At 45.0% G+C, this 27,955-nt stretch overlaps 1 protein-coding gene across 3 annotated transcripts in view; it reads right to left on the bottom strand.

Moving 5' to 3' along the window:
- CUNH16orf78 (chromosome unknown C16orf78 homolog) overlaps window positions 1-22,443 on the bottom strand; it is a 32,329-nt gene extending 9,886 nt beyond the window's left edge. Inside the window, exons 1-3 of one of the 3 annotated variants that reach the window (XM_013353713.2) lie at window positions 22,183-22,443; window positions 12,147-12,248; window positions 11,545-11,704 (exon numbers count right to left, since the gene is read on the bottom strand). In XM_013353713.2, coding sequence (XP_013209167.1) covers window positions 11,545-11,704; window positions 12,147-12,242 — 256 coding nt within the window. In that variant the 5' untranslated portion in view covers window positions 12,243-12,248; window positions 22,183-22,443. Of the gene's footprint in view, window positions 1-11,544; window positions 11,705-12,146; window positions 12,249-15,194; window positions 15,930-18,471; window positions 18,516-22,182 lie in introns of those variants that run through there. The other 2 variants (XM_026789206.1, XM_013353712.2) reach the window with 2 other exon arrangements.
- Between the last annotated feature and the right edge of the window lie 5,512 nt (window positions 22,444-27,955).

Here is a 27,955-nt window from a genome sequence, read left to right as displayed (position 1 = left end):
AAGGTTATAGTTGACAAACCGAGAAAGATGGAACAGGAACAAAATCACCCACGGGACAGGTAAAAAGGGGGGCAGGAGTGGACAGAATCCTTTAGAAACAAATACCAGAATAGCGGTTTGCAAACCCAGCCACAGCAGCAGTACTGGTGTGTTCATTTAATTTGACAATTCTTACAGCTCCGTTGAGGTATAACTGACAGATACTTTTGCTCATATTTAAAGTGGATATATTGATTTGATGTACATATGATAACAAAGTCATATTAATATACCCAAAACCATGGTTACATTTCTTGTGTAGGCAGTTAAGATCAACTCTCTTAGCAAATCTGAAGTATGTAATACTCTATTGTTTGCTACAGTATAGCGACTTCAAGTGTCTAATGCAGGGCTAACTACACTCACCATGAATACACTGTATTAGAGTCCAAGGGTAGGGGCACAGAGGTCTTTGTGCTCACGCAAGCATTAGGGGAGCCTGGAATGCCAAACACTGAGGATCGTTCCTTCAATGGAAGAAATGCGAGACCTGTTATCCGCCCAGAAGGCTGAAGCGGACTGCTTTCTACCCTGGACCTTTGTGATATCTCTGTGGCTGGAGACTTTTCCGGCACCGGATCCTCCCCCAGACCCTTATCCTAATTTTCAGTCAATCTATAGAACCTTATCTTTATTGGATCTTACAGGGTGTCCATGTAATCACGTCTGATCTGTGTTTAGCTTACTTTGTTCCTCAAGGAGATTTACGTGTGCTTTGTTGAACATGTGGGACTGAGTTAATTTTCAGGAGAATAGTTTCCACCAAATTGTACTGTGCTTAAGTATGTCTAAAATAAACCCTCAGGGTCAGACTCCTGAAGTTTGAACCAACACTGGCTGCTGAGTTGTGTTGAACCAAACTGCCTTCTTGCCTACCTCGGCTTGCCACTCTACCATCCAGGAAGGTCTCAGAGACTATGACACCCAAAATCTTTATCTTGTACCGAATATGTATACCTTTGACATGAATGTACCCTTTCCGCCACTCCAGGCCCTTGGTAGGCACCATTCTCCTGCTTCTCGAAGCTCAAGCATTTAGATCTGTACAGATACAGGCTCTCACCATGTTTGTCTTTCTTCAACCTTTCTCTCAGCCCACAGCCTTCTCAAGTCATTCACGTTGTTAATGACGGAAGTGACTTCTTTCTCATGCCCGACTAGCATTCCTTTGCACGTACGCATCTGATTGCCTGTTTTTAGTATTTCATTTATGTATTAATTTTTGTGTGTATGAATGTTTTGCCTGCACCTATATGTTTGCTACGTGTGTGCCTGGTACCTGTGGAGGTGAGAAGAGGGCATTGTATCCCCTGGAATTGGAGTTACAGATGGTTGTGAGCTACCATGTGGATGCTGGGAATCGAACCTCCATCGTCTGCAAGAGTAGCCAGTGCTCTTAACGGCTGAACCATCTCTCCAGCCCCCTTATCTTGTATCCACACACCCATAAGCACACACTTAGGCTGTCCCCACTTCTTGGCTGCTGTGGCTAGCGCTGCCTTGAAGGCGTGATGCCTGGCTGTGTATCCTCAGTGGGGTAGGTGGACCAGAGGGCGATTTTGCTTCTTTCATTTTTGAAAGGTAGTTTCATGTTTTCCAAAATTCTCTGCCAACTTACAGTCTCACCGACTGCAAGAAGTTCTCTTCTCTCCACACCCTTGCTGACAGTTGTTTTACTGTCTTTTGACACTGGTCATTCTGTGAGGTTATGAGATGGTATTCCCTGTGACTTTGACTACTATATTATTTAAGGTTCTCTAGGGGACCAGAATTTATAGATTGAATCTCTCCATATGGATATCTCTCTCTATATATTACATATAATATCATGTATATTATATATGATGTTTTTATTATATGTATTATAGCTCTCCCTATAATATATATTTATAGAAATAAAATTTATTCTAATAACATGCATGTTTACACATATATAACATACAATATATAAATATATTATAATACATAAACATATATAATGTGCAGATTATATATTATATATTGAAGCACAGATATACATATAAAGGGGATTTATTAGAATGACTTACAGGCTGTGGCCTAGCTAGTTCAACAGTGGCTTCTCTATTAACAGAAGTTCCAAAAATCCAGTAGTTGTTCAGTCTGTGAGGCTGGATATCTCAGCTTGTCTTCAATATACTTAATCCTGAAAAAGTAGGCTCTAGAGCCAATGAAGGCATGGACTTGCTAGCAAGAGTGAGAGCAAGCAGGCAGAGGTCAGAAACTTCCTTCTTCCACGTCTTTACATAGGCTGCTAGAGAAGGCGTGGACCAGGTTAAAGATGGATTGTCCCACCTCAAAAGATCTGGATTAAAGGTGGATCTTCCTACCTCAGAAGATCCAGATTAGAAGTGAGTCTTCCCAATTCAAGTGCCTTAATTAAAAAATCCCTCACAGATGTGTCCAGCCATTTGGGTTTTAGCTGATTCCAGATGTAGGCAAGCTGACAACCGAGAGTAGCCATCCCAGCTCCTGATAGGTGGGTGATGTGGATGCGACTTGCCTTTCCTGGTGACTGAGGGGTCTGAGCCCGCACTCCCAAGCTTGATGTGTATCTATGTGTCTCTTTTGGAAAACATTATTTGCTACTTATTTGCCCATGTTTAAAAACATTGTGGCTTTTGCTGTTGTCTAGGAGTTCGCTGTATGCTTGGATGTTGTGTTATTCAGTTTTTCTGTCATCCTGTAAATAGTTGAGAAAATTTACTTGACGGAGAAAGGGCTTATTTTTGGTGCACGGCTTCAGTCTGTGGTCAGCTGTCTTTACTGTTTCTGGGTCTGTGATGACGCAGGGCATCAAGGCAGAGGAATGGTTGAATGAGCCATTCCTCTTAGAGTAGCCACAAAGCAGAACGGGGTAGAGAGTCCTTGGAGAGCAGGGGACACCTTCCCAGTACGTGCCCAAACGGTCTGCATCATCTAGGCTCCACTTCCTGTTTTCCAATACTGTCCACCAGTGCCTCTGTGTCTGGAGTGCTCAGTGGATTAGCCCAGGGATGGGGCAAGAGTTCCCAGGGCCCAGGCACCTAGGATGACTGGCTCAAGCAGCTGGAACCAAGCCTTCAGTACTGGAGCCTAGGCTTCATCTCCAAACCACAGCAGGTATTAACCCTTCCTTGGCAAGTTACTAATGCTTCCTCCCTCCAGCTGTTTACTTTTGTAATTTGGTTTGCTGCACAGATGTCTTTTATCTTTACATGAGTCTTTGGTTGATATTGTGCATTTATTGTCTTTTGTGTGTGTGTGTGTGTGTGTGTGTGTGTGTGTGATATTGAAAATCAATTGCCAAGACCAATGTTATTGAGTTTTCCCTTGTGTTTAATTAGAGAAGTTTGGTAAGTTTCTGGTCTTACACCTCAATCTTCAACCTACTTCAGAGTTTTTTGTCTTTGTTTTGAGTGGCATAGGTTATTTCTTTGTGTATATTTACCCATTTCTCCAATACCACTCATTGCATAGACTATTCTTTCTCTTTCTTCTGTTCTTGGCACCCTTTTCAAATGCTTATTAACTCTGTGTGTGGGATTATTTTGTTCTATTGTTTTGCTGTGTCTGTTTTTAACCTGGCCTCACACTGCTTCGATTACTACAGCTTTAGAGAAAAGTATGAAATCGGGAAATCTGATGCCTCTGACTTTCCATCTTTTTTCTTAAGGATGCTTTGACTATGTGGGGGCTTTTTTCATTTAATTTTAGAATTTTCTTACACTTTTTGTGAAAATGCAGTAGCAATCTTGACAGATAATACTACAGGATAAATCTTATATTTATATTTATCTTGCTTTTGATAATATAGAAAATCTGAGAGTATTTTTCCAATCTGTGAACACAAGTTTCCTTTCCGTTCATTCACGGGTTTATCACTGTCTTATGGTTTTCAGTGTGCCTATCTCTTACCTTCTAAATATTTTATTGTTTAGATGCCAGTTTAAATGTTAGTCTTAAGAGTTTCCTTTTCAAGGACTGGAGTTAGCTTAGTAGGTAAGAGTTCTTCCTGCTCTTACAGTTTGACTCCCAGCACCGACATCAAGGGGCTCACAACTGCCTATAACATCAGCTCCAGGGGTCTAACGCCCTCTTCTGGCCTTCCTGGGCATGACATACAAGGCATACATGTGCATGCATGTGTACACACACATTCACATAAATGAAAATAAAGTCATAAAAATTTCCTTTTCTTGATTTGTCAAGAAATACAGTATCATATGAAGCAAAATGAGCCAAACTGACAAAAACAATAATGTTTTCTCTCATGTGGATACTAAATTTTATGTATGTGTGTGTAGGTGCATACACAGATTCATTTATGTTTAAGCATGAATGAAAGTATATGGGGAGCTGTCTGAGAAAAGAAAGATTAGCAAGGAAAGGGTACGGAGGGTGGATGTGGTCAAAATACACAATATAGTTGAAGATGTGTTTACGAAACCCATTGCTGTGGGTGATGAGCACATGCCAGTAAAACAGAAATAAAATTGATTCTACTTTAATTTTAATTTGTTTCTTAATTTGTTTTTTGTTTTTGAAATCTTATTATAGCTTTATGAGCATGGCATCTAAAAAGAGATGATTTTATTTTCCTTTCTGATTTCAGTCTCTTGTATTTCTTTTTCTTGCTTAATTGCTCTGGCCAGGGTGTCCAGTATCACGGTGAACAGAAATGGTGAGCTTTGTTCCCGGTCTTGAGGAAAATCTTTCAGCTTTTCACAGAGAATGCGATTTACGCTGTGGGCTTGTCATGTGTGGTCTTTACTCTGTTGAGATGAAGTTCTTATGATTTATTAAGCATGTATCATAAAATGAGGTAGAGTTCCGACAAAAAAACCCCACTTGACCTGATTCCTAGTCTTCCTTCTGCTAGTGTGTGGACTTTCGAGGGCTGACCATCCTTCCATGTTGGGGGTAACTTGTGGTTGGTCATGGCGCACAGTTCATTCTTGTGAGGTGTTAAGCCTAGCTTGTACCATTGGTCATTGGCCTGTGAGATTCTTTTTCCTATTGTCCTTTTTATCTGGCTTTGGTATCAGGGAATGAAGGCCTTGTAAAATGGGCTTTGGAATATTCTCTGCTCTTCGGTGTCTTAGAAAAGCTCAAGAAGGATCCGCATGGATTCTCATTTAAACTTTTGATACGCTCTCCGTGAAACCCCAGGCCCTGGGTTTCTTTGACAGGTTTTGATTATTGATCCCATGTCCTTGCTCTTGTTCTAATTCATCATGATTCAGTTTCGACAGGTTTTGTGTTTCTAGGAATGTCTTTATTTCAGACAGGAACCTATTGCTACGTGGCCATTTATAACTATTTCTTAAATCCTTTGCTCTTCCTTGGCACCTGCAATGTAGACGGTAAACTTTTTATTACAGATCCTCCTTTTCTGAGAGTCTGGCTAGAGATTCATCAATTGTTCATGCCTTTGAAAAATCAGCTGTTAGTTTCATTGATTATTTCATTGTCTGAAAATCTATATAGCAATAATTATCTTTATTATTTACTTTGCTCTACTAACTTGGGCTTGTTTTTTCCCCATTTACTTGCCGGTTGTCTTTCCGTCGCGTGGTACCCGTGTTCCGTCGCGTGGTACCTGTGTTCCGTCACGTGGTACCCGTGGTGAGCTCAGTTTCAGCTTGGGCGTTTTGTGTCTCCATTCTCACGCGTCTCCGGATCCGTACCATGTGCTTTTGGACTTCTTCTGTGACATCCTGGTTGTTCAGAAGAGCACTGTTTAGTTTACCGTTTTCCTTTGATTCTGGTTGGATGCAGAGAAGACCCTTCCATGACTCTGAAGCCCAATGCTCTGTCCTGGAGCATCTCCATTGTGCTTGAGAAGCGTGCATATCTGCTGTTGGCAGAGAGATGGGGTTCTCTGTATGCATCTGTTAGGCCATTGGTCTTGTGTTTTCCAATCTGCTGTGTCCTGATTGATTTTCTGTCTAGATGATGTATCATTTTACCCCTCTTTAGGTTATTAAGTCCCCCACTATTATTGCCTTGCTATTTATTTCTGATTTCAGTGCTGTTAACATTTATTTCATGTATTCCGGCAATCCAGCATTGGACGGATAGATATTTACAGCTGTTAGGTCTTCTGACAAATTGACCTTTCCATTGTTATATAATAACCTCCGTGCTCTATTTCATCTGATGCCAGTGCAGCTACCTCCTGCCTTTTCCACTTACACAGAGCATCTTTCTTCCAGTCCTTTGCTTTCAGCCTATGTGTGTTTTTAAACATTCAAATGAGCCTCTGCAGGTAGCATAGCTGGATTTTTGAGTTATCCAGCCACCCTGTTTGGATTAGCAAATGCTAGAGTTTGCATGTGCTCCCCAAATTCACATGTTGGAAACTTGATGCTCAATCGAGTGGTATTGGGACGTGGGCTGTGCTGGAAGATGCCCGACTAATACTGTCAGGATGGCATGCAGTCACACAGTGAGTCCACATTCCACGCTTCCTCTCCTGTGTACGCCAGCTGCCCTTTACCTTCAGTTACTGTATGCTATAGCTCAAAAGCCTCCAGCAGGGCTGCTGGCATTCTCCCAAGTGAGGTAAAAAACTCTACTTGGTGTATGGTCCTGTAACCACAACACTAAATGGACTGGGGTGACTTTCCTTTTATGTTTCAGGAGAAGGTTGTTGCTGCTATGTCTTTGATGGCTTGCATGTCCTCTGTTCCTTCCCTCCCGTCTTCCCTTGTGTGTTGATGACACCTGGCCATGGTTCGTCTTGACCCTTTTCTCTTAACATCTTGCCTATATACTACAGGTTTTTTCTTATCTCTTTCTTTTTCTTCCTTTCCTCCTTTTTCTCTTCCTTCCTCTCTTGCTCCCTCCCTTCCTTCTTTCCATTCTTCCTTCCTTTCTGTCTTTCTTCATTCCTTCCTTCTTTCCTTTCTTCCTTTTTTTTTTTTTCTCCTTCAAGACAGGGCTTCTCTGTATAACCTTGGCTGTCCTGGAACTTGCTTTGTAGACCAGGCTGGTTTCAAACTCAGAGATCCACCTGCCTCTCCCTCCAAGTGCTCTCACAAAGAGGGTTTTTATTTGGGGAGAGGGAATGGGAAAAGTGGGGGAAGGGAAGGAGGGAGGCCAGCCTCTGGGGACAGGAGCGGTGGAAGAGAGAGGGGGGGCAGAGGGAGAGAGAGACACAGAGAGAGACAAAGAGAGCAAGAGACAGATACAGAGAGACAGAGAGGCACAAAAGCTTTCCTGCCCCTTCAGAGGAACACCAGGCAGAAATTCATAGTCTCGTGGAAGCTCCCTGTGTATGAAAATTACTTTTCTGTCCCTTTCAAACTCTTTGCATAGACTTGAGGTTTAATGTGACTTGTCTTGGTATTTTGTGACCTTGTGAATCAAAGATTATTCCTTCCCTGAATTTTGGAAGTTTTCATTCATTTATTTTTTGTTTGTCCGGAGACTTGGTGTTTTTATGTAGTCTCAGCTGGCTGGAAACTTGCTATGTAGACAAGGCTGGCCTCTGACTCACAGAGATCTGCCTGCCTCTGCCTTCTGAGTGCTGGGATTAAAGGTGTGCACCACCATGCTTTCTTTATTTATTTCTTAGATGATCTTCACCCATCTTTTTTCTCCTTCTCAGATAGCCACGCTGCACGTATTATTTTATTTTCTTTTTGTTCTTTTTACTAGATCATTTTAAAAGTGTCTTTGAATCGAGTGTTCTTCTATTTCATCGGTTATGCTGTTAAAATGCTCCGTTGCAGGACACGGTGTTTCTCAATCCCCTATATTTCTGTCTGTTTTAAAAAGTGATTCTGTTTCTTTACTGCACTTCTCCTTTTATTCAAACATGATTTTCCTGATTCCATTTTGCTGCCTGTTTTGTTTCTTAGTTTCCTGCTTTTTAAATTGAAGATTTTTTTTGTACAATGTATTCCGATCACAGTTTCTTCTCCCTCATTTCAGACACATCCCAGATCCTCCCCACCCATCCAACTCCTCCTTCTTTCCTTCTCTCTCTCTCTCTCTCTCTCTCTCTCTCTCTCTCTCTATATATATATATATATATATATATATATATCAAAAAGGCAAAACAAAAGAAACAAATAACTCCAGATTTTAAAAACAAAACGAAGAAAAAGCATGGGACGCACCCTCCAAATAGAACCCTTAGAAACCACAACATTCAAGGAAGAGACCAGTAAGGTAATTTCCAGACAAAACAATAAGTAGGAGACCAAGAATCTCCAACAGTACCCCTGAGTTCATTTTGTGTAGCCATCTACCGCTGAGCCCGCCCTCAAGTGTGGTTTGTAAACACAGTGAGACTGCGTTGGAGAAAACTTACTTTTCCTTTGCAAGGGTTGCCAATTGGAGACAGCTTCTTGGTTAGGGATGGGAGCTTGGGTCCAGCTTCCCCTCTCTGTGCTGGGACCCCATCTGACTTGGATCTGTGCAGGTCCTGGGCATGCTGCCTCAGTCTCTGTGAGGTCATACATTCGCCAGTCCTACTGTGTTTCGAAGGCCCTGTTTCCTTGGTGCCTGCCATCCTCCTGACTCTTACAGTCTTCCATCTCCTCCTCCACATAGCTTGCTGACCCCTGAGAGGGGAGATTTGATGGAGACGTCCCATTGAGGGCTGAATGTTCCAAGGCACTCCTGTATACTGTCCAGTCTCGGGTCTCTGTGTTAGCTCCCATCTACTGAAGAATGAGGGTTCTCTGACGATCATTGCCTTATAGTTCATTAAGTTTTAAGAAAATTGTTCTGAATTGTTTTTCAGATCTTCGTTTCTTTGTGGTAAGTTATCCGTCATTTGAGTTTTATTACTTTTCGATGGCAATGTTACGAAGAAAACCACATTAAGCATAAACACACAAATTAGTTAGGAAGGTAAATGCGGCAGCCATGGAGGCCAAAGCTGCAGGAGAGTCATTCAGTGGAAGACTAAGTGCAAATTAAGACAACGGTTTTGAGACAAAGGGGAGAGAAACAAATGAAGGCATAAGGATGGGAGACGTCACCATACCAGACCATGAATTGAAGAAGACACCAAGAGGATCTCTTTCTGCCTGTCCTCCTCTGAGGTGAAGGCACATGAAGCTTGTTGAGTCTGTATGGTTCAAAGCGGCAATGAGAGCTGGGCATATAGCTGGTGCCTTGCCTGCTCCTAGACTGCCTGATCACCACCTTGTCTCCCGGTCCAGGTCCTGCCTGCTTGTCTGAGGTAGCTTGCAAGACTGCACAGGAAGATGTCTGTACTGTGGCTAAGCTCAGCTGGACTCAATTCTGCCTGCCAAATGAGGACAGGTGCCTGCGCTTCTTAGATGCCTGGACCCGTTTACTGCCCTCTAGTGGCTATGGCTTGTTTTACAGCAGAAGGAGCAAGACCTCCATTCTCAGATACGGGTAAATCGGATGGTGAGGAAGAGGAAGGACAACAGAGGATCAAACTGCCTGCAAGTTATCCTTCATGTCTACATCTTGAACAGTGAGGTGACATTATCCACTGCCAGGAGGTTTCTTTAGGGAAGGGACTGATTTTGCTTAGCAAAATATCTTGATAGCACCCTTTATGAATGAGACAGAAGAGGCAAAGATCAGAGTTGATAGTATACTGTATGAATGAGACCGAAGAAACAGATCAGAGTTGATAGCATTTATGAATGAGATAGAAAAAACAGATAGGAGTTGATAGCATACTGCATGAATAAGACAGAAGAAACAGATCAGAGTTGATAGCATTTATGAATGAGATAGAAAAAACAGATTGGAGTTGATAGCATACTGCATGAATAAGACAGAAGAAACAGATCAGAGTTGATAGCATTTATGAATGAGACAGAAGAGACAAAGAGTAGAGTAAGTAAAAGCCAGTGGCGCTGAGTGGGGAGGGCAGAGCTGGAGACAACGTTGGAGGAAACAGAGGGGAAGAAGAGCCTTCGAGGACTGGAACTACCATAGTGGACCCTTAAGCAGGCTTCTGCTCTCCATCAGTGATGAATACCAGCGCCTCCAGTTGCCTGACGCTAAACTCTGCCCGGAACCTTCAGAAAACCCCAGGAAGCTTTTCTTATTGGCAAGCACAGTTAAGAAAATCTTTGTTGTGGGGCATCAGAAGACAAAGGATTCCGAAGAATGAAAGTGGGGTCTCCTGACCAGCTCCTGATTTGTGTGCGCTGTTTCTCTGTGATGTGATTCCTAGCCTCTGCTGACCCCGAAAGTTTCAGTGAAGGCTGCTCACACACAAAGGCTTCCACGAGGGGTCGGGGAAGAAATCACAGCAGCAAGGCTACTGTGCATCTCAGTATCAGGAAGCAGGGGGTAGGGCGTTCTGCTGGAAACAAGATCTAAGGAAGCTCAAGAACCCAGTGGGGCCAGCACAGGGGCGACATTAACAGTGGGCATCACAGAGAGCATGGATGAAGTACGGAGCTTCCCATCTTGATTTCATTTCTATGGTAACTTTTAAATAAAATGTTTAGAATAATTAAGAATTTATATAACGTTATACAATAAGAACAATTAGAATAGCGTCAAAGAAAATGAAGAGGGCGTCTACTATTCTTCAGTTTTCCTGAATGCTCATATCTCATGTGACCACAGTGCTTTACCAAAAGCAAGGGATCTACCATGGACAATTTACAGTGCTTCTTCGGATTAGATGAATGCCCCATTAACGTGATGCTGTGGGTTCAATCCAGAGTCCTCCCAATGCTCTTAGCACCGCAGGGCCTCCATCATACTGAACTTTGACAGGCCAGAGGCTTCAGTGTGCCTATCATGGCTTCGGTGTAAGAAATGAAGAGACGGGGAAAGTATTGGCTTTGGGACACTAATGGACAACCGTGACTCTGCTCCAAGCTCCTGCCTACTTCCCACATGGGCAAGTAGGAACGCCTTCCAGATTCCACTTTCACCACCATAAGCTTGTATCCCAAGAGGCCAAGCACAGACAAAGCTTAGCGGGTCTGTTTCCCAACCCTCTGAACCCACCTTGCTGAGCACTTCTGTGTCAGGCTGACTTTCAGTCCCCATCATCGCAGCCCCACAGCCACGCGACAGAGAAAGTAGGGTTACTATACTATTTTACATGTGACAAACCCAGACCCGGAGCTGGGGACATGGCCAGGATGATACAGCTGAGTGGTGGAGCAGGACTGTGAACTGAAACTCAGGCCTGTCCCTTTCTAGGGGTGGACACTACTTGGCAGATGTCAGGTCACCAGGATGGCACCTTCTCTAGTAAGACATTGTCACTGTCTTTAACGCAGGAAATTTGGAACCCACAAAGGCAGGGTGACCAAAGCAGTTCCTGATCTAGCAGCTCAACAACCACTTCCTCCTATCCAGGGCATGCCCAGATTGTCAATGTCACCCTGGGAGTGATTCCCCAAGGACCCTGCATGCTGGGTCCTGACTCTTGTGAACACAGGTTTCAGTTGGCATGGATAGGCAGAACTTCCACTGCCTCTGAGAAATGGGATCAGGGAAGATGGTTCTGGTACCCCAGGGCCCAGGTTCTTTCCTTACCAGACTTCTTAAGGCCATCCCTGCTGAAGTTGGAGGACAGCATGCTTAAACGCTTGCCTTTAAAGTCTGTTCCATACCCTCTCTGGTAACCACCGACGAGCTTCTTGCTGCTGTTTGGATCTTGATTCTTGGAGCCACGAGGTACATTATTCTCAGCAGCCTCCAAACCCAAAGGGAGAAATTCCCACCATTAGGTCAAGGATCTGCCCTGGGCCCAGGAAGAGTTCAAGGGGGCTGGAGTGCCCTCTCTGCTGGCTTACTGAGTCTTCACTTTTATTTCTCCTTATCTCCTAGGGGTACAAGCAGCCCATACCTGTAGGCAGGTTGGGAATCCCCTCAAGCTACAGGGCTGAGTGCTCCCACAGTTCTCCAGGCCCTGGCATCCCTGAGTGTGGAGGGATGTGGGTGGAGGAAGGTCCTAAAACTGGACCTCAGGAAAGTAGGGATTGTTGGTCAAGCAGTGCAGGGTGAGTGCGGGTGCAGGAGACTCATTTGTTGAGCTGTCTTTATGGGGCAGAGGGGCATCTAGGGGTCTTCACAAACCTCATGACCAGACATTGTAGTAGAAGAGCAGCTGTGGGGAGAGGCAGAGGGCTGATTACCTTGTTGAAGGTCACCTTGCGGCCATCTTTGTCCTGCTTCTTCTTAGCGCCCATGCCTTTCTTTGCCCTCTCTTCTGCATGGTACGCCTCCTCCATCTTTTTCTGAAAAGGCAGGAGAAAGACCTGCAGTCACCCTGTGAGGGTTCCATGCACTGTCCCTAAACAGGAGAGCCCTCCTGGAATGTGGGAATCCAAGTCTTAGTACCTTCACTCTGGAGCCTCTTGTCCCTGTGGAAAGCTCATCAGTCACTTGCTCAGTGGCCACACTTCCCTGGGCAAATGTCTGCTCTCTATGGTTTGGTTTAGGTTCCATGAGCAATAACCTCTGGATGTGATGGAGCCTTTTAAAGGGCTGGTTGCTGGTGGAGGGCAGCCCTGAAGCCCCAGGGCAGATGGGTTCCAGTTTGGTCCCTATTGATAAAACACCATGACCAAAGCAGCTTGGGAGGAAAGGATTTATGTGGCTTATATGTCTCTATCACAGACCATCAAGAAGGAAATCAGGGCAGAAACTCAATCAGGAACCTGGAGGCAGGAACTGCTGTAGAGCCCACGAAGGAGTGCTGCTTACTGGTTTGCTCTCCATGACTTCCTCAGCCTGCTTTTTTTTATACAGTCCAGGACCCGGGTGCCTCTACATCAGTTCCTGCCTCCAGGTCCCGGCTTGAGCTGAGAGCTTCCGCAACAGCCTTTAATCAATGGCTTTAATCAAGACACCCCACATGCTTGCCTACGGGCTAACGTGATGGAGGCACTTTCTCAGTTGAAGCTGCCTCTTCCCAGATGGTCCTGGCTTGCATCACATTGACATCGAAGCTATCCAGCACATTACCCAAAGCCAGGAGTCATCCAGCGCTTTTCAAGGCTGGCAGCTAGTTTGTGTCAGCACGGTTTTGTTCAGCTTAGTGGGAAAAGGAGTCAGATTTTGGGCCAAGGCTGGGTTTGCAGGTGGAGTAAGGGGTAGGGTATTTCCCTCCTCCAGGGTGCACCCCGTGTCCTCACAGGGGCGCTCAGAGCAGTTCTGTTACAGTCCCCGTAGGGGAAATGCTACGAAGGTCATGTGATAACGCCTTAGCCAAGTAAAGAGCAGTAAACACTAATAAAAGGCCTCCGCGACAACTCTGGACCTCAGGGATTCTTCAGCCCAAGTGGATCCTATGGTACCGGCAGCATCATAAGCCATCTGGAATGGGTTTTGGGCTGGCTACGGACCATCAGCTTGACTGGATTGAGATTCACCTAGGTTCACAAGCACACCGCTGTGTGTGTCTGTGGTGTTTCCAGAGACAACCAGATCCTGAGGGATTTGACCCAATCAAGATTCATCCCTGGATGAATCCATCAAGAGGCAGAGAAAGTGGGGGTCGGCCCAGTGGGAGAAGTAGGTCCCTGGGGTTGTGTCTTCAGGGGCCCTTCCTGGTGATTTTTCTTCTTCCTGCCGCCATGATGTGGACTACTCATCACCACTGCACCCTCCCCTCCAAAATGGCCTGAACCTGGGGGAACATGGCCCAGAGAAACTGTCCCTCCCTTCAGTTGTTTTTGCCAGGTGTTTTCACAGTGCTTAGAAAACCACTTAAGGAGGTGCCAAGTCAGGCTTGCAGGCCGGACTCCGTGAGGGCGGAACGGAGACCCAAGTCAGGGTTGCAGGCCGGACCCTTTGAGGGAGGAACAGAGTTTGGCACTTGGTGATGGATTTGTGTTTTACAATGTAAAAGTATTTCTTCCCTAGGTTTCAAATTATTTATATGAAGCCACATGTAAGGCAAAGCTTCTGGAATGCTAGAATATAATCTCTCTTAAAGGAGATGGGAACCTATTAACCACGACGGATAATGAATTCCGAGAGATCCAGCGGCCAGGCCCTCAACCCCAGATGATGGGAGGAGCCGGCGATCAGAGAGGAATGCTCAGCAGAGGCTGATGGAGTTGGTGCGAGCTCCTTCGGCTGCAAGGAAGCAGGTGAGCAGGCAAGCATCTGCCCGAAAGCAGGGTGCGGGGCTGCAGAGAGCGGAGGAGGCTGCGAGGAGTGGGCCTAACAAAGCTCAGGCATGTGGGAACTGGATAACTTTGAATTTGAGATATCTCTGTCCTTTATTAAGGTTGTGACCTTTGTTCATCCCAGTTTTCCTATTTTCCAGCTGCGGGCAATCATGGCTCTGGCCGCAGAGCCAGGCTAGGAGCAGTGGTTGACAACAGAGATTAGCTACAGTGCTGCCTGCCTTAGTCATGCTCTCTTCACCCTTTGCTCTGGGGGACAGAGGCCATAGGAAGCATCCTCGGCAGCTGGGGGATGTGGAATGTATCTTCGGACTTGATTTTCACAAATAATGGGCTCGGGGGACCTAAACTTTGGGGGGAAAGGCCAATTTGGTACCAAGACTCTCAGTAAAAGCGGAATGGGCTGGCAAGAGCCCGTACAGTGGGGGGAAGAGTAAGGTATATGCTAGAAGGAGTCTCGGTGGGGGACTGGCTGTAGGAACGATCCACGCTGGAGCCAGCATGGGGAGAGAGGAGGCAGGGGACAGTGGGAAGGCTCCATGCCTGCACCGGGACCCCATAAACTAGTGCACATGACTGTTTCCAACACCGACAGGTACTAGCTGTGCCCACAGTTTGACCTAGCGTCAGAGACTTTTCCCTCACCACAGACTCTGACTCAAGTGTCTTGGAGAGAGTCTACTTCAGAACACTTGTGTTTAGGCAATCTCTTTCTCTTCCTCTCTGAAATAGAAATCTTTTAGCCTCATCCTGCATTTTCTATAGCAAAGCATCTTTCTCAATGACCTGAAGCCATCCCTTAAAATATGACCACCAGGAAAGATTGTAACCCTGTCTTTGGTGGGAGAGAAGCCCAATCGTGACAGTTGCCATTAAGAAACACAGGTAGCCTAACCAGGGTGAGCAATCTCCTCTAGGATTTCCCCACTAGCTTACCCCAATGTTTAAAAAATAATCCCCCTTTGCTCGGGGGTGTCGAATTCCACTTCTTTCTCCTTTTAATAATCTTGCATACAGTCTCGCAGCAATTTCTTCCATTGTACACACCTGGAGGGCACGCTTCTTCTTGCCCTGCCTCCTCTCCAGCCACTCCAGCACCCGGGTGAGGTCGGACATCCGCCTCTCCTCCGCCGTCCTCCAGACTGACTTCCTCTCAGTGGGCATCAGATCTTCTGAGTCTTCTGCCATGCTGATGCCTCGGCTGTGCCCCACAGGAGAGCCTGTCACTCTTTTCTCTTGGTCCTTGGGTCTGCTGGTGAGGCAGGTTGTATCCTCTGGATGTAAAGATGAAGGGCAGAGGTAGGAAGCATATGGAGGCTGGCCTGGTGGGGTAGAAGGCCTGGAGAGTGACTGTGAGGTCACTGTTGACTTGGCAACTGTCCTCTAGGGCAGGGGTGGGGAGTGGAGGGAGGGTGTAAGTTACCTCTCACTTTTCTCCATGAGCTCACACCCCCTCCTTGGGTTACTCACTCCCCTGGATTTACAGCCTCTGTTCAAGTTCTTTACAGAGATGTCGATTCACCCAAGATAGGGAACCAATGACAGATCAAAATAACAGTCACACCAAAGTTCAAATTGGCTTGCCAATGAGTTTGTTGGGGTTACTTAGGTGTTGGGGTGTGGTGTTACATGAGTGGAGATGGCTCACAGACCACTGCATCACTGAAAGCCCACCTCACCACGAGTGATAGCTGATAGCTCACAGTCTTCTGGCAGATTGATAGGTCAGTGAGCCTCTTTCAAGCAGCCCTGGCTCCTCTTTAGTTCCCCAGTGATTGCTTTATTATTTTTAAGATTAAAAAAAAAATCACTTTCCCCTTTCCTTCTCCTGGACCCTCCCACATTCTCTCCACTGCTCTTTTTCGAATTCATGGCCTCTTTCTTTAACTGTTAACGATTGTATACATAATATGTATTTCTAAAATATATAAATTAATTATATTAATAATATAATTAATACTATATTATATATTTCTAAATAAAAAACTACAACCAGCTTAGTCTATATAATGTTATGTGTATGTTTATCTTCAGGCTGGCCATTTGGTATTGGATAACCAATGGCTATGCTCTTACCTAGGGAAGACAATTTCTCTTGCTCTTAGCATTCCTTAGTTGCCTATAGTTTTTTGTGTAGGGTTGAGACCTTATGAGATTTTCCCTGTCCATGTTAGCATGTCTGTTGTGTTGCCCTTGTCCTTGTTTAGCTCCTGCTAGGGTAGCCATGTTGATGAGACGTCATGGGTGTAGATTCTGACAGTTCTAGGAGACACGATAGTTATGAGTAGATCACCAGAGTTGATCACTCAGGCACAGTTTATAGCCAATTGAAAGTCTTTATTCCAGCCGGCTGGAACTACACTCAAATATTTGGGAACCTAGGTGTAGCCCCAAGTTTCTAAAATACAGGGCTTTTGAAGGCAACACCCCTAAGCTCAAAGAGCAAAACCCTATCCCAGCATCTTGCTTTGAAGCTGTTGGGGTAGCAGTTTAACAGAAGCTAAGATAAGCAGTTAGCTGGAGGGGTCCTACACAAACAGGTAGGCTTTGTTTTTTGTTTTGTTTTTGTTTGTTTGTTGTTGTTGTTTTTTTTTTCTGAGACAGGGTTTCTCTGGATCTTTAGAGCCTATCCTGGAACTAGATCTTGTAGACCAGGTTGGCCTCGAACTCATAGAGACCTGCCTGCCTCTGCCTCCCAAGTGCTGGGATTAAAGGTGTACACCATCACTGCCCAGCTACAAATGGGTAGTTTTAACAGAAGCTAACTTAACTCTGATATCCTGACCTTTGGTTCCTAAAGTAGAGCTGGGTAATTTTCATGGGATTCTTCATCAAGGAGATAAAATTCCAAGACCTGAAATGGCCTCAGCAAAAACTCGAGCTAGAGGAACCTCTGCACTGTCTTACCCTCTCACAGAGTCTTACAGCAAACTCCCTGTTCCCCAGCTCTTACAGTCTTTCTGCCCCATCTTCCACAACCATCTCTGAGACTTGGGTACAAGAGCTGTATTGTAGATTCACCATTTGGGACCGGGATCTACAACTCTATGTTTTGATTGGGTTGTAGATGTTTTCTGTAGTGGCCTCCATCTACTGCAAAGAGAAGATTCACTTATCTTTCTGTTGCTATAAGAACAAGTATTTAGAATATTGATAGGAATTATGTTGGTTTAGTAAAGTGGCTGTCATAGGTCTTGGGGGGAGGGTGGCACCATTGTTATTCTCCAGCATCTTCCTGTATCTTTCCTACTCCCTGTGTTTCCTGTGTCTGGGACTCCCATCATGTCTTGGGCTGCTTGATGCTGTCTCACTGCTTCCCAAAGCTCCTAATTTTTCTTGAATCATGTTTTAAATCTCTGTCCTTTAAGCAAGATGGTTTTTAACCACTCTGTCTTCAGTTCTTCGGTACTTCCCTCTGCCAAGTAGAATCTGCTTCAGAGTCTTTCTGGCAACAAATAACACCTTTCAACTCCAGAATTTCCATTTGTTTTTATAACTTCTGTGGTAGTTTGAATAGGAATGGCCCCCATAGGCTCATGTGTTCAAATGTTTGGCCCTTAGGGAGTGGCACTATTAGGAGGTGTGGCCTTGTTGGAGGAAGTGTGTCATTGTAGAAACAGGCTTTGAGGTCTTATATGCTCAAGCTGAACCCAGTGTGACAGTGCCCATCTGTTGCCTGAAGAGCTCTGCCAGGTGTAGAACTCTCCGCTCCTTCAGCACCACGTCTGCCTGCATGCAGCCATGCTTCTCACCATGACAACAATGGACTAAGCCTCTGAGGCTGTAATCCAGCCCTAATTAATTGTTTTCCTTTATAATAAGAGTTACCATGGTTCTGGTGTCTTTTTACAGCAGTAGAAACCCTAATTAAGACAGCTTCTATCTCCTTATGTTAATTGTCCTCCACTGCTTCGCTAGCGTGATATAGTTTTATTTAAAATTTAAAACATAATTTCCTCTAATTCTTTGAAAGTAGTCCTTGCTAAATGTATTTGGGGAGACTCAAGGACAATTTCCCCTTGTAATACTCCTGGGAATATGTGTCCCATGTTCATGCTTTTGCACACCATAAATATTTATATTTAAAGAGGGTATCACTATGTAGCCCACGCTGGCCTCAAACGCAAGGTCCTCCTGTCTCAACCTCCCAAGTGCAGGGGTTACAGTTGTGCCTCACAACACAGAGGTAATGTATACACACGGCAAGACTCTACTGCCCACTGTAAGTGCAGGAAACTTCCTCAACGGAAGTCTTGATGGATTCCAAGCCCCGCCATGTCAACTGTGGCTGTTTATGCATTTGTTCCTTTGCTTAAGAAATTACCTGGGCTCTGGGAATCATACAGTACCTTCTGGAGAGAGGCAGTGAATTCTCCATCTTAAAGTGAACCTGCTGAAGTTTCTGAGGGTCTACATGTGGGGAGGGAGCTCTACCAGCGACAGGTTATCCCCTAGTTTGATGACTGAAAACAAAACTTCCATGAGTCAGGAATCTGGAGGTCTTCACTGGGTCCTCTGAGGGAGGCCATAGTCTGGGGAGTGGCTTGACTTGGGGGAAGATGTGCTTCCAAGCTCCCCGTGGACTGAGAGGCAGGAATGTGTTCCATATGGACACCAGGAACAGAAAGCAGAAGCTCTTGCTTGATTTGTCAGTGAGCCATCATTGGTCCCTAAGAGATGTGCCTCTCCACACGCCACTTGAGTCAATTTGAGAAGGAAGAGAGAACGAGAGAGAAAGGGAGAGGTGAGCAAGCAGAAGCCAGCAGTTTGGACCCTCGCCTTGGAAGTAATGCCCATCATTCATGCCATAGTCTATGTGTGAGAAACAAGTCATTCTATCAGCAGCTCCCAGACAGGAGCCACAGGTGCTGAGACGAAGGCCAGCACCACGGGAGCCATTTTAAAAGCTGCCTACTGCAGAAGAGCATCCAAGGCCCAGGCTTCTCAGTGTGCTCCCTGTCTGTCTCTTTCTGCTAGGTTCCTTTTTATCTTTGTGTTGACGTGTAAGCTAGGGTTGGCAGGAGAGTGCGTCTAAGTGGAACCCATCTTGATTTTGCTATGCATGTGTTTAGCTGAGGCCAGGAAAGCATGTGGTCCAGCAGGCCATGTCCAAAATACCAGGCCAGCAGAGCTATGAGTTTACCTGCATTTCAAAGTGCAGCAAGACTGCCAAGAGTGGGTGCTTCCCAAAGCATCAGGACGTCAGAAGCTGGGGTCCTCATGGTGTACTCAGCATGGGACTGGGCTGGGAGGGGCCCAGGCAGGCTGGAGTGAGAATGCCTCAGAGACTCAGCCCCGTTGCCTAAATTTCCAGTTTTCCAGCATAGATGCCACTTCAGTACCACGCTTCCTCCAAGCAATTTCCTGTAGACTCATAGTGGCTTTCAGGGAGGGAGGGCTTACTTTCTCTCTGCTTGGATGCAGGCATCATCCTTCTCAGTGGCCTGTGTTGTGCTGCGATAGCCTCTTTGTTATCATGAGATAAAATCTGTGTGAAAAACGTATGTGTGTAAATGTACTTTAAAATTTAAACTTAAGCCCAATATTTTTCGTTTTGTTTTGTTTTTGAGACAAAGAAAAATATTAAAAAAATATCCTTTGGGAATTTTGTACCTGTATACAATGAAATATGACCATATCCACTGCCCATTTTCTCCTCCAACTTCTTTGGTTTCTCTTCGAACTTTCCACTCCCAACTTCATGGCCTCTTCTTGTTTCTTCTGTTTCTCCTCCATTTCTTCCTTCTCTCTTTTTATTTTAAATAACACACTAAGTACAATTAGTGCTGTCTGGATGTGCAGGGCTGCAGCCATGTACTGGAGCCTGGGTGTGCAGCCATGCACCGGAGCCTGGGTGTGCAGCCATGCACCGGAGCCTGGGTCTGCGGCCATGCACCGGAGCCTGGGTGTGCGGCCATGCACCAGAGCCTGGGTCTGTGGCCATGCACCAGAGCCTGGGTGTGCGGCCATCTACTGGAGCCTGGGCAATCTGCCAGGGGCCACAGCCCCAGAGAAGAATGTTTCTTTCTCCTCCAGCAGTTGTCAACTGTCAATAACTCCTAAGCTGAAGTAAAGTTGGAAAATGTTTCCTTTCATGTAGGTTTTAATATTTTAGTGCCAGATCACAATGGAAATAGATGCTAATGCCCTAGGTTTACCAAGTGTCTCTCAAGAAATGGTACAACCCCACAAAACAAAACAACAAAACTAAACAAGGGCATGAATAAAAGTTCTTCTGATTATTCTTGAAGTTGCTGGGGCTAAGCTATGTTTACAAAGTTCTTGAGCTAGGCATGACATGCTTATAATCTATGCACATACTATATGGATGCTCACAATTCTAGCACTTAGGATGTGGAACTAGGAGGGTCAGACGTTCAAAGTCAGCCTTCTCTACATAAGGAGATCGAGGCCACTACCCACCCAGCCTACATCAGATCCTGTATCTGATTAGTCTACATCAAAAAAGTAGCCTATCTCAAAATAATAACAGACAAAAAATAGCAAGAAAACAGAAAAATTTCACACTGTCATGTGTTAAAATGGCAGAAATTACTGTCTCTGAAAAGGGAGGGAGTGCTTCCTGCTTCTCACCCTCTTCCTCCACCGACAGCATCCAGGCAAAGGTTGGGATCTCTTCCTTCCTCACTCAGCCCTTGAAGACACGTGATTCACTTTTCCTCTGAATATCTGTGCAAGCAGGTTACCTCAGAAGCAGAAATATGCTGGCTTTCTCAAAGGACATAGCCCTGGAGGTGACATGGATCAGGCTGGGGACACTTGTTGGAGGGGAACTGAAATCCAATTGGACAGCCCAGTGGGCAGGACAGGTGGTGGTGTTTAGGGACCCGGATCAGGGTTGGGAAGGTGGCTGGGGGCATTCCTGGGCTGAGGGTGCGCATCAAGTACTTCAAGTTAATCCACTGCCAGCTGCTTCTCCGAGGCTGAGCTAGCCCTCTGGTGACAGCCCTTTAGCCAAAGTGCTCTTCTCCGAGGCTGAGATAGCCCTTTAGCCGAAATGCTCTCCGCCCCACACATATTCTTTCCCAGGATTTGAAACACCATCCAGCCTTTGCTTAATTTTTTATTTCTTTCCCATTTTCAAAATTCAGACTCCACCTGGTTCCTCTCCACATCTTTGCCATGTCAAGCATCAGGCCTGTCTGGACCACAGTTAATGTCTGCCAACCATAATTTGAGCCAACAAAAAGTTAGTAAGACCTCTAGGAAAAAACGAGTGATTGAATTATCCAAACGAAACAAGGAGCAGAAGAAGGAAGGAGAATCTGTGAGTGGACTGGGCTGGGTCACTGTTTCAAGATATGCCAATCAAAGTGTCCTGGATGGAAGAGCCCAAAAAGTCATTCTCACTAGTTTAATAGGACTGCATGGAGAGGCCACTGCTCTTGGTGGTTAGGAAGAGGAAGTTCTCCAACTTCAGAGGAAGATAGTAAGTGGACTGGGCTGAGAAGCCATGCCAAGACCTAGCACTAGACAGGTCCTGAGAATCAGGACCCACACCTCAGGACTGGGTCTCTAGGAGTCAGACATCACCAGGGCCAAGTAGGGGGCTCTGTGTCCTTCCTCTCAGTCTGTCCCTTGCCTACTTCTTTCCTTTGATGCTGGCTGTTTCTTGGTGTCCCTCTTCCTGCCACACCTTCTTCATATAACAGTCCAGCTCTGATTCTAAGACTTACACTTTTTCTGTTCACATTTACAACAAAAAGCCCCCAACCAACCAACCAACCAACCAACCAACCAACCAACCAACCAACCAACAACCAACCAAACAAACAAACAAATAATAACCAGCCAGAATCAGACTCTCATTCCACTCCCATTGGGTGAAGTCTGGTCTTCTTTGGGGCAACTGCCACTCCAATGCCATTGTGATGGAGTGGTCAGAGGTAAGCAAGCACATGGCCTGTTCTCAAGCTTCCAGAGCCCCGTGGGAAGCCATGATGAAGAGGCTCAAAGGCCATGAAGTTAAGTATAAATGCCCCAGGCTAACCTCAGGCATCTTCTCCCAAGATACCTTTGTACCAAACCTGTGTCACAAGAGGCCAGTTGTGCCCTGTTCCTGGAGGTCTGCCCACATCCAGGCAGCAGCACCTGAGGCTGTCTCAGGATGGGTGGAAGCGGGGATACCAGAGATGTTCTTGTAAACACTGGGTAACAGCTAGCTGTCATCTGTATGGGAAAGAAGAGAGGAATTCAAACAAAAGGGCATTTCTGGATGTGTGCTGCATGCCTGGCACAGGAAAGGGAGGGGACCAGAGATGAAGTTGAGCCAGTCCTGCCCTCAGTGACCACTGGGTTTCTTTGAGGGTGGGGAACACAAAACTTAGGGACCTTGTGGTCTCTTTTCAAAGCCTCTATGGCACTCTGGTTGTAGTCTGAGGTGATATAAACATTGTTCTAATTTGAGGGGAGATTTGGCTCTCATTAAGGCCAGATTGCTCTCAGCCAACTAAGAGCTGCTCCAAACCATGGCTCAAGTGGTTGGGACAGAAGCCCAGTCAGCATGAATTGAGAGCTTTCACTTGGCATGGTGGGAAGAGTTCTTTGTTCAGGTGGGTTTGTGAATGTGAAGCTGGTGATTATCTGCCTTGATAAGGGGGGAGATGAAGCTTCTCTGAGGATGAACCCTCATTCAGTTAGGAGGGATTGCTGAGGGCTTGCTGAAAGAGAAGTCAGTGGCAGAGCTGGCACTGTGTGACAACTGGACTGGGTGTTCTACTTGTAGTTAAAGACTTCTGTGTGATGCACAAGACTGCCACAGGTAGGGTGACCATTGCAATCACTGTGGGGTGATCTTTGCAACTACAGATTGGGTGGTCATGGCAGAGTTGTTGTGGTAGGCATCACAATCACAGGGATTTGGTCATTGCAACCACAAATGGAGTGAACATTGCAACTACAGTTGAGGTGGTCATGGCAACCTCAGGGGGTGTGGTCATGATAACCACAGGGGGTGTGAACATCACAATCACAGGTGGAGGGATCATCACAACCACAGAGCAGTGGTCTTTCCAACCACAGGGAGGGTGGTCATGGCAACCATAGTAAAGAGGTCATCAAAAATACAGGGTGGATGGTCACTGTAGTCTCAGAGGGTGTGGTTATTGCAACCGTAGGTGGGCATGAGAACAATAGTTGATCATCAGAGCCACACGTTTGGGGTGTCATTGCAGCAATGGTGGCAGGGGTGGTCAGGGCAAATACAGATGAGATGGCCATAGCAACCACAGGTAGGATGGTACAGTTCAGAAAGCCTGTAGTAGTTCCTATCTGGTCAGAGTCTCAAATCCAAGTGCAAGATGAATAACCTATAGAGTTTTCAGTTTTTCAAACAAAGCCAGAAATCATGATTATATATATATACCTGATTGAAGCCAAATGCAAAGAGAAACAGTGGCTTGGCTCAGCCTCCCTCAGTCATTCTCCCAGCTAGGAGGCATGCCAGGCCAGGCCAGATGGCAAGAATCTGAGGCAGGCAGGGGAGGCTGCATAAACCTGGAGCCTGGGCCTCCTGACCCAGCTCTGTGCTTCCCAGGAAAGGTAAGTCTGAGAAGCAAAGTTTATAAAAGGCGTTCTGTAGCCCTCAAGTCCAGGTTTGGGGTGCTGACATAGGTTTAGGATTAAACGGAGATCTAGAGGTATGTCTCTATCTCAGCTCCATCTCCCTGGGGACCACTGTCTCACTAATCTGGTAGAAGAGAGATATGGTACAGTGTCTTCCTTTTTAAAATATTTTTTTTGAGAACTCAAGAACAATGGCAATGGGTCTCTGATCCTACTGCACGTACTGGCTTTGTAGGAGCCTAGGCAGTTTGGATGCTCACCTTACTAGAAATGGAGGGAGGTGGGCGGTCCTTGGACTTCCCACAGGGCAGGGAACCCTGATTGCTCTTCGGGCTGAGGAGGGAGGGGTACTTGATTGGGGGAGGGGGAGGGAAATGGGAGGCAGTGGTGGGGAAGAGACAGAAATCTTTAATAAATAAATAAATTAAAAAGTATTTTTTTAACTTTTGAGATTAAAATATAATTACATCATCTGCCCCTTCTGTTTCCTTCCTTCAAGCCTCCCCATATATCCTACCTTGCTCTCTTTCAAATTTATGGCATATTTTCCAATAATTGCTGTTACATGTATATATGTATATATTCCTAAATATAAGCTGCTCAGTCTGTACAGCGTTATTTGCGATTATTTGCTATCACATAGCCAACTGGTACGTCTCTCTTAGAAGACTATTGCTCCCACTTTTTGTGTAGGGGCGAGGTCTCCTGGTCTTGCCCTCATCCACATTGGCATGTCTGTTGTTGAACTTGGTCTCCTCATGTTTAGGCAGTCATGTTGATGAGACATTATAAGTACAACTTCTGACATTCTTAGGAGACAATTGCACAGCAAACTTTCTAATGGTTTGGCTCTCACAGTCTTCCCGCCCTCTCTTCGACAGCGTTCCCTGAGCATTAGGTGTGAGAGCTCTTTTGTAGATGCATCTGTTGGGCCTGGGCTCCACTGCTCTGCATTTTGATTGGCTGTGGTTTTCTGCACTGGTCTCCACCTGTTGTAAAGACAAGTTTTCTTGATGAGGGTGAGAACTACACTTTCTCTGAAGACTTGGAGCTAGGAGTCTCTGATGAGAAAGAACATGAGACTTTTTCTTTCTGGGTCTAGGTTTCCCGACTTAATATGATCTTTTCCAGGTCCGTCCATTTACCGGCAAATTTTTCTTTACAGCTGAATGGTTTCCATAGTGTAGCGCATGTGCCACATTTTTATTATTTATTTGTTGGCTGAAGGACTTTTAGGTTGTTCCCGTTTCCTAGCTAGTGTGACTAGAGCAGCAATGAACTAGTGGCCGATCATGCACCTGGGAAGCAGGACAGTCCTTTGGGCATGTGCCAAGGAGTGGTGTAGCTGGTCACACGGTACATGTGTTTTCAAGCTTTTGAGGATTGTGCACACTGATGTCAGAAGGGGCTGTACCAGTTCACAGTCCCACAGACCCTGAGCGAGGGTTTCCCTCACACTCCCCCCACCATTTGCTACCGTTTGCTGGTCTTGGCCATGCTGACTTGGGGAAGGTAAAAATCTCAAAGATGTTTTGATTTGCATTTCCCTGGTTGCTAGGGATGATGAATGTTCCTAAAAGATATTTCTTAGACATTTTTTTCTTCTCTTGAGAACTCTTTGTTCTGGTTCCAGGTCTGTTTTTTGAGTTCCTTACATAGTATGGTTATTAATCCTCTGTTACATTTGGAGCAGGCAAGGCTTCTCTTCCATTCTGTGGACTTTCTCTTAACCCGATTGTGGTTTTTTTTTTTTTTTTTTTCTGGTGTAAGGTCTGTTTTTTGAGTTCCTTACATAGTATGGTTATTAATCCTCTGTTACATTTGGAGCAGGCAAGGCTTCTCTTCCATTCTGTGGACTTTCTCTTAACCCGATTGTGGTTTTTTTTTTTTTTTTTTCTGGTGTAGAAGCCTTTTAATTTTATGAGGTCCCACGGGTCGATTGTGGAGGAGTTCATTCAGAAAGCCATTTCCTGCACCTGGGTCATGAAGGAGCTTCCCAGGCTTTCCTGCACCTGCATCATGTGGGAACTCCCCAGGCTTCCTTCTAGCAGTTTCAGCATTCTAGATGGTTTATCCATTTGGAGTTAGTTGTTGTGTAAATTGGTAGATATGGCTTAATTTTCATTTTTCTGCACTCGAAACTCCTTCTAGGAAGCCAGTATCTCTGTAATACCCAAATCAGGAAAAGACACAACAGCAACAACAAAAAGAAAACTATAGGCCAATATGCCTGTTGAACGTAAATTCAAAAATGTGCAACAAAATACCTTGAGATACAGATGTACATTAAAAAAGATCAAGTCGGCTTTATCCCTGAAATGTAGGGATGGCTCCACATTGCTAGGCTTCCCGAGCCTCCTTATTCCCCAGGGAAAGTTGAGTGTGCTATCTGCCCATTCCGCAGCCCCATGATGCAGGATGTCCATTCAGCATGGCAGTCAGACGCTTTAGGGAGTCAAGTCAAAGCAGGAACTCAGTTTATTACTGTGAGCGTCAGCTTACATAGGTTCAGTGACATCATGTGATGTGGGGGTACCTTCAGCCAATGAGAGGCAACCAAATCCTCCCTCTGGCTGGAGGGGCATCTACCTAGTTTTTGCTGTCTCATCCTCATTCAAATTCGAGCCAGGCTCTTTTTCTGTCCTATAGACCTCCAGGTACAGGCCCTGAGATAATTTTGGCCCAACAAACATATGCAATTCAAAACAACAACAACAGCAGCAGCAACAACAATATGTCATAAACCACATAAATAGATTTAATGACAAAAATCACATAACTGTCTGAATAGATTCAGAAAATTTTCTGAAAAAACCCAGTATGCTTTTATAATAAAAGTCATAGAGAATATAGGGTCAGAAGGAACATACCTCAACATAATAAAAGCTACATGTAAGAAACCCACAGCCAACATGGAGAAAAGCTTGAAGTAATCTCCCTGGGGTCAGAGATGAGGCAGGATCCTCCACTGTCTCCACTCCTTTTCATCATTGTGCCTAAAGCACTAGCTGGAGCAATAAGACAAGGAGGGAAGTAAAAGAATAAAAATAGGAAACAAGTCACTATCCCTGTTTCTAAACGACATGAAGCGAACATTATAGATCCCAAAAGTTCTATCAGAAAAATCTCTAGAAATGATGAACAAATGCAACAATGTGGCAGGAAACAGAATCAACTTGTACGAATCACTAGCTTTTCTATTCACCACCAACAAATACACGGAGGAGAGATTGTGGACACACTCCCATTCACAATAACCTCAAAGAGAATAACACACCTAGGAATAAACCAAGGAAGTGAAGGGCCTCTACAGTGAAAGCTTTAAACTCCGAAGAAGGAGATAGAGACACTAGACTATGCAAAGACACCTCATGCTCATGCACTGTGAAAATGACCACTTTACCAAACGCTGTTTACAGAGTCAGTGCAGTCTCAATCAAAATCTCCACCTCATTCTTCACAAAAATAGAAATAAATATCCCAGAATTCATACGGAACCACAAAAGAGCTCAGATGGCCAACACAATCCTGAACAAAAGCAATGCTGGGGGGACTGCAATTCCAGATCTCAGGCTATTAATACAGAGCCACAGCAGTAAAAACAATATGGTACCTGCACAAGACAGACATGTGGTCCATGGCACAGAAGAGAAGACACAAACATCAGTCCTTGAAACTCCAGTCACTTGTTTGACAAAGATGTTAGAAATACAAGCTGGAGGAAAGAAGGCATCTCCAACAAATGCTGCAGAAGGCTTTTTATTGTCATTCAATCTCCTCATTTGCCATGTGTCTATTTAGGTTGTTGACTTCTACTTTGTTTAATTTTGGTGGTTTGGCTGAATCCAGAAACACATTCATTTCTTTTAGGCTTTCCGGCTTAATGGAACACAGATTTTTATATTTTCCCTAATAATATTCTGAATTTATTTTCTGCCTGTCATATTCCCCTTTTCATTTCTGGCTCTATTAATTTGTGTCCTCTATTTCTTTCTTTTGATTAGTTGGGCCAAGGACTTATCAATCTTGTTTATCTTATCAAAGAACCAGCTCTTAGATTGATTGAATCTTTGTGTTGTTTTCTTTGTTTCTGTTTCATTGATTTATGCTCCGATTTTTATTAATTCTTGCTGTTGACTGAGTTTGTATTTGGTTTGTTTTTGTTTTTCCAAGATTTTGAGTTGCACCATGAAGTCTTTTATTTGTGTTCTTCCTGATTCCTT

This window comes from Microtus ochrogaster, unplaced genomic scaffold, assembly GCF_000317375.1.
Source record: "Microtus ochrogaster isolate Prairie Vole_2 unplaced genomic scaffold, MicOch1.0 UNK15, whole genome shotgun sequence".
Lineage (NCBI taxonomy): Eukaryota > Metazoa > Chordata > Mammalia > Rodentia > Cricetidae > Microtus > Microtus ochrogaster.
Note: the sequence above shows the minus strand (reverse complement) of the source record. Positions and strands in the feature narration are given on the sequence as shown.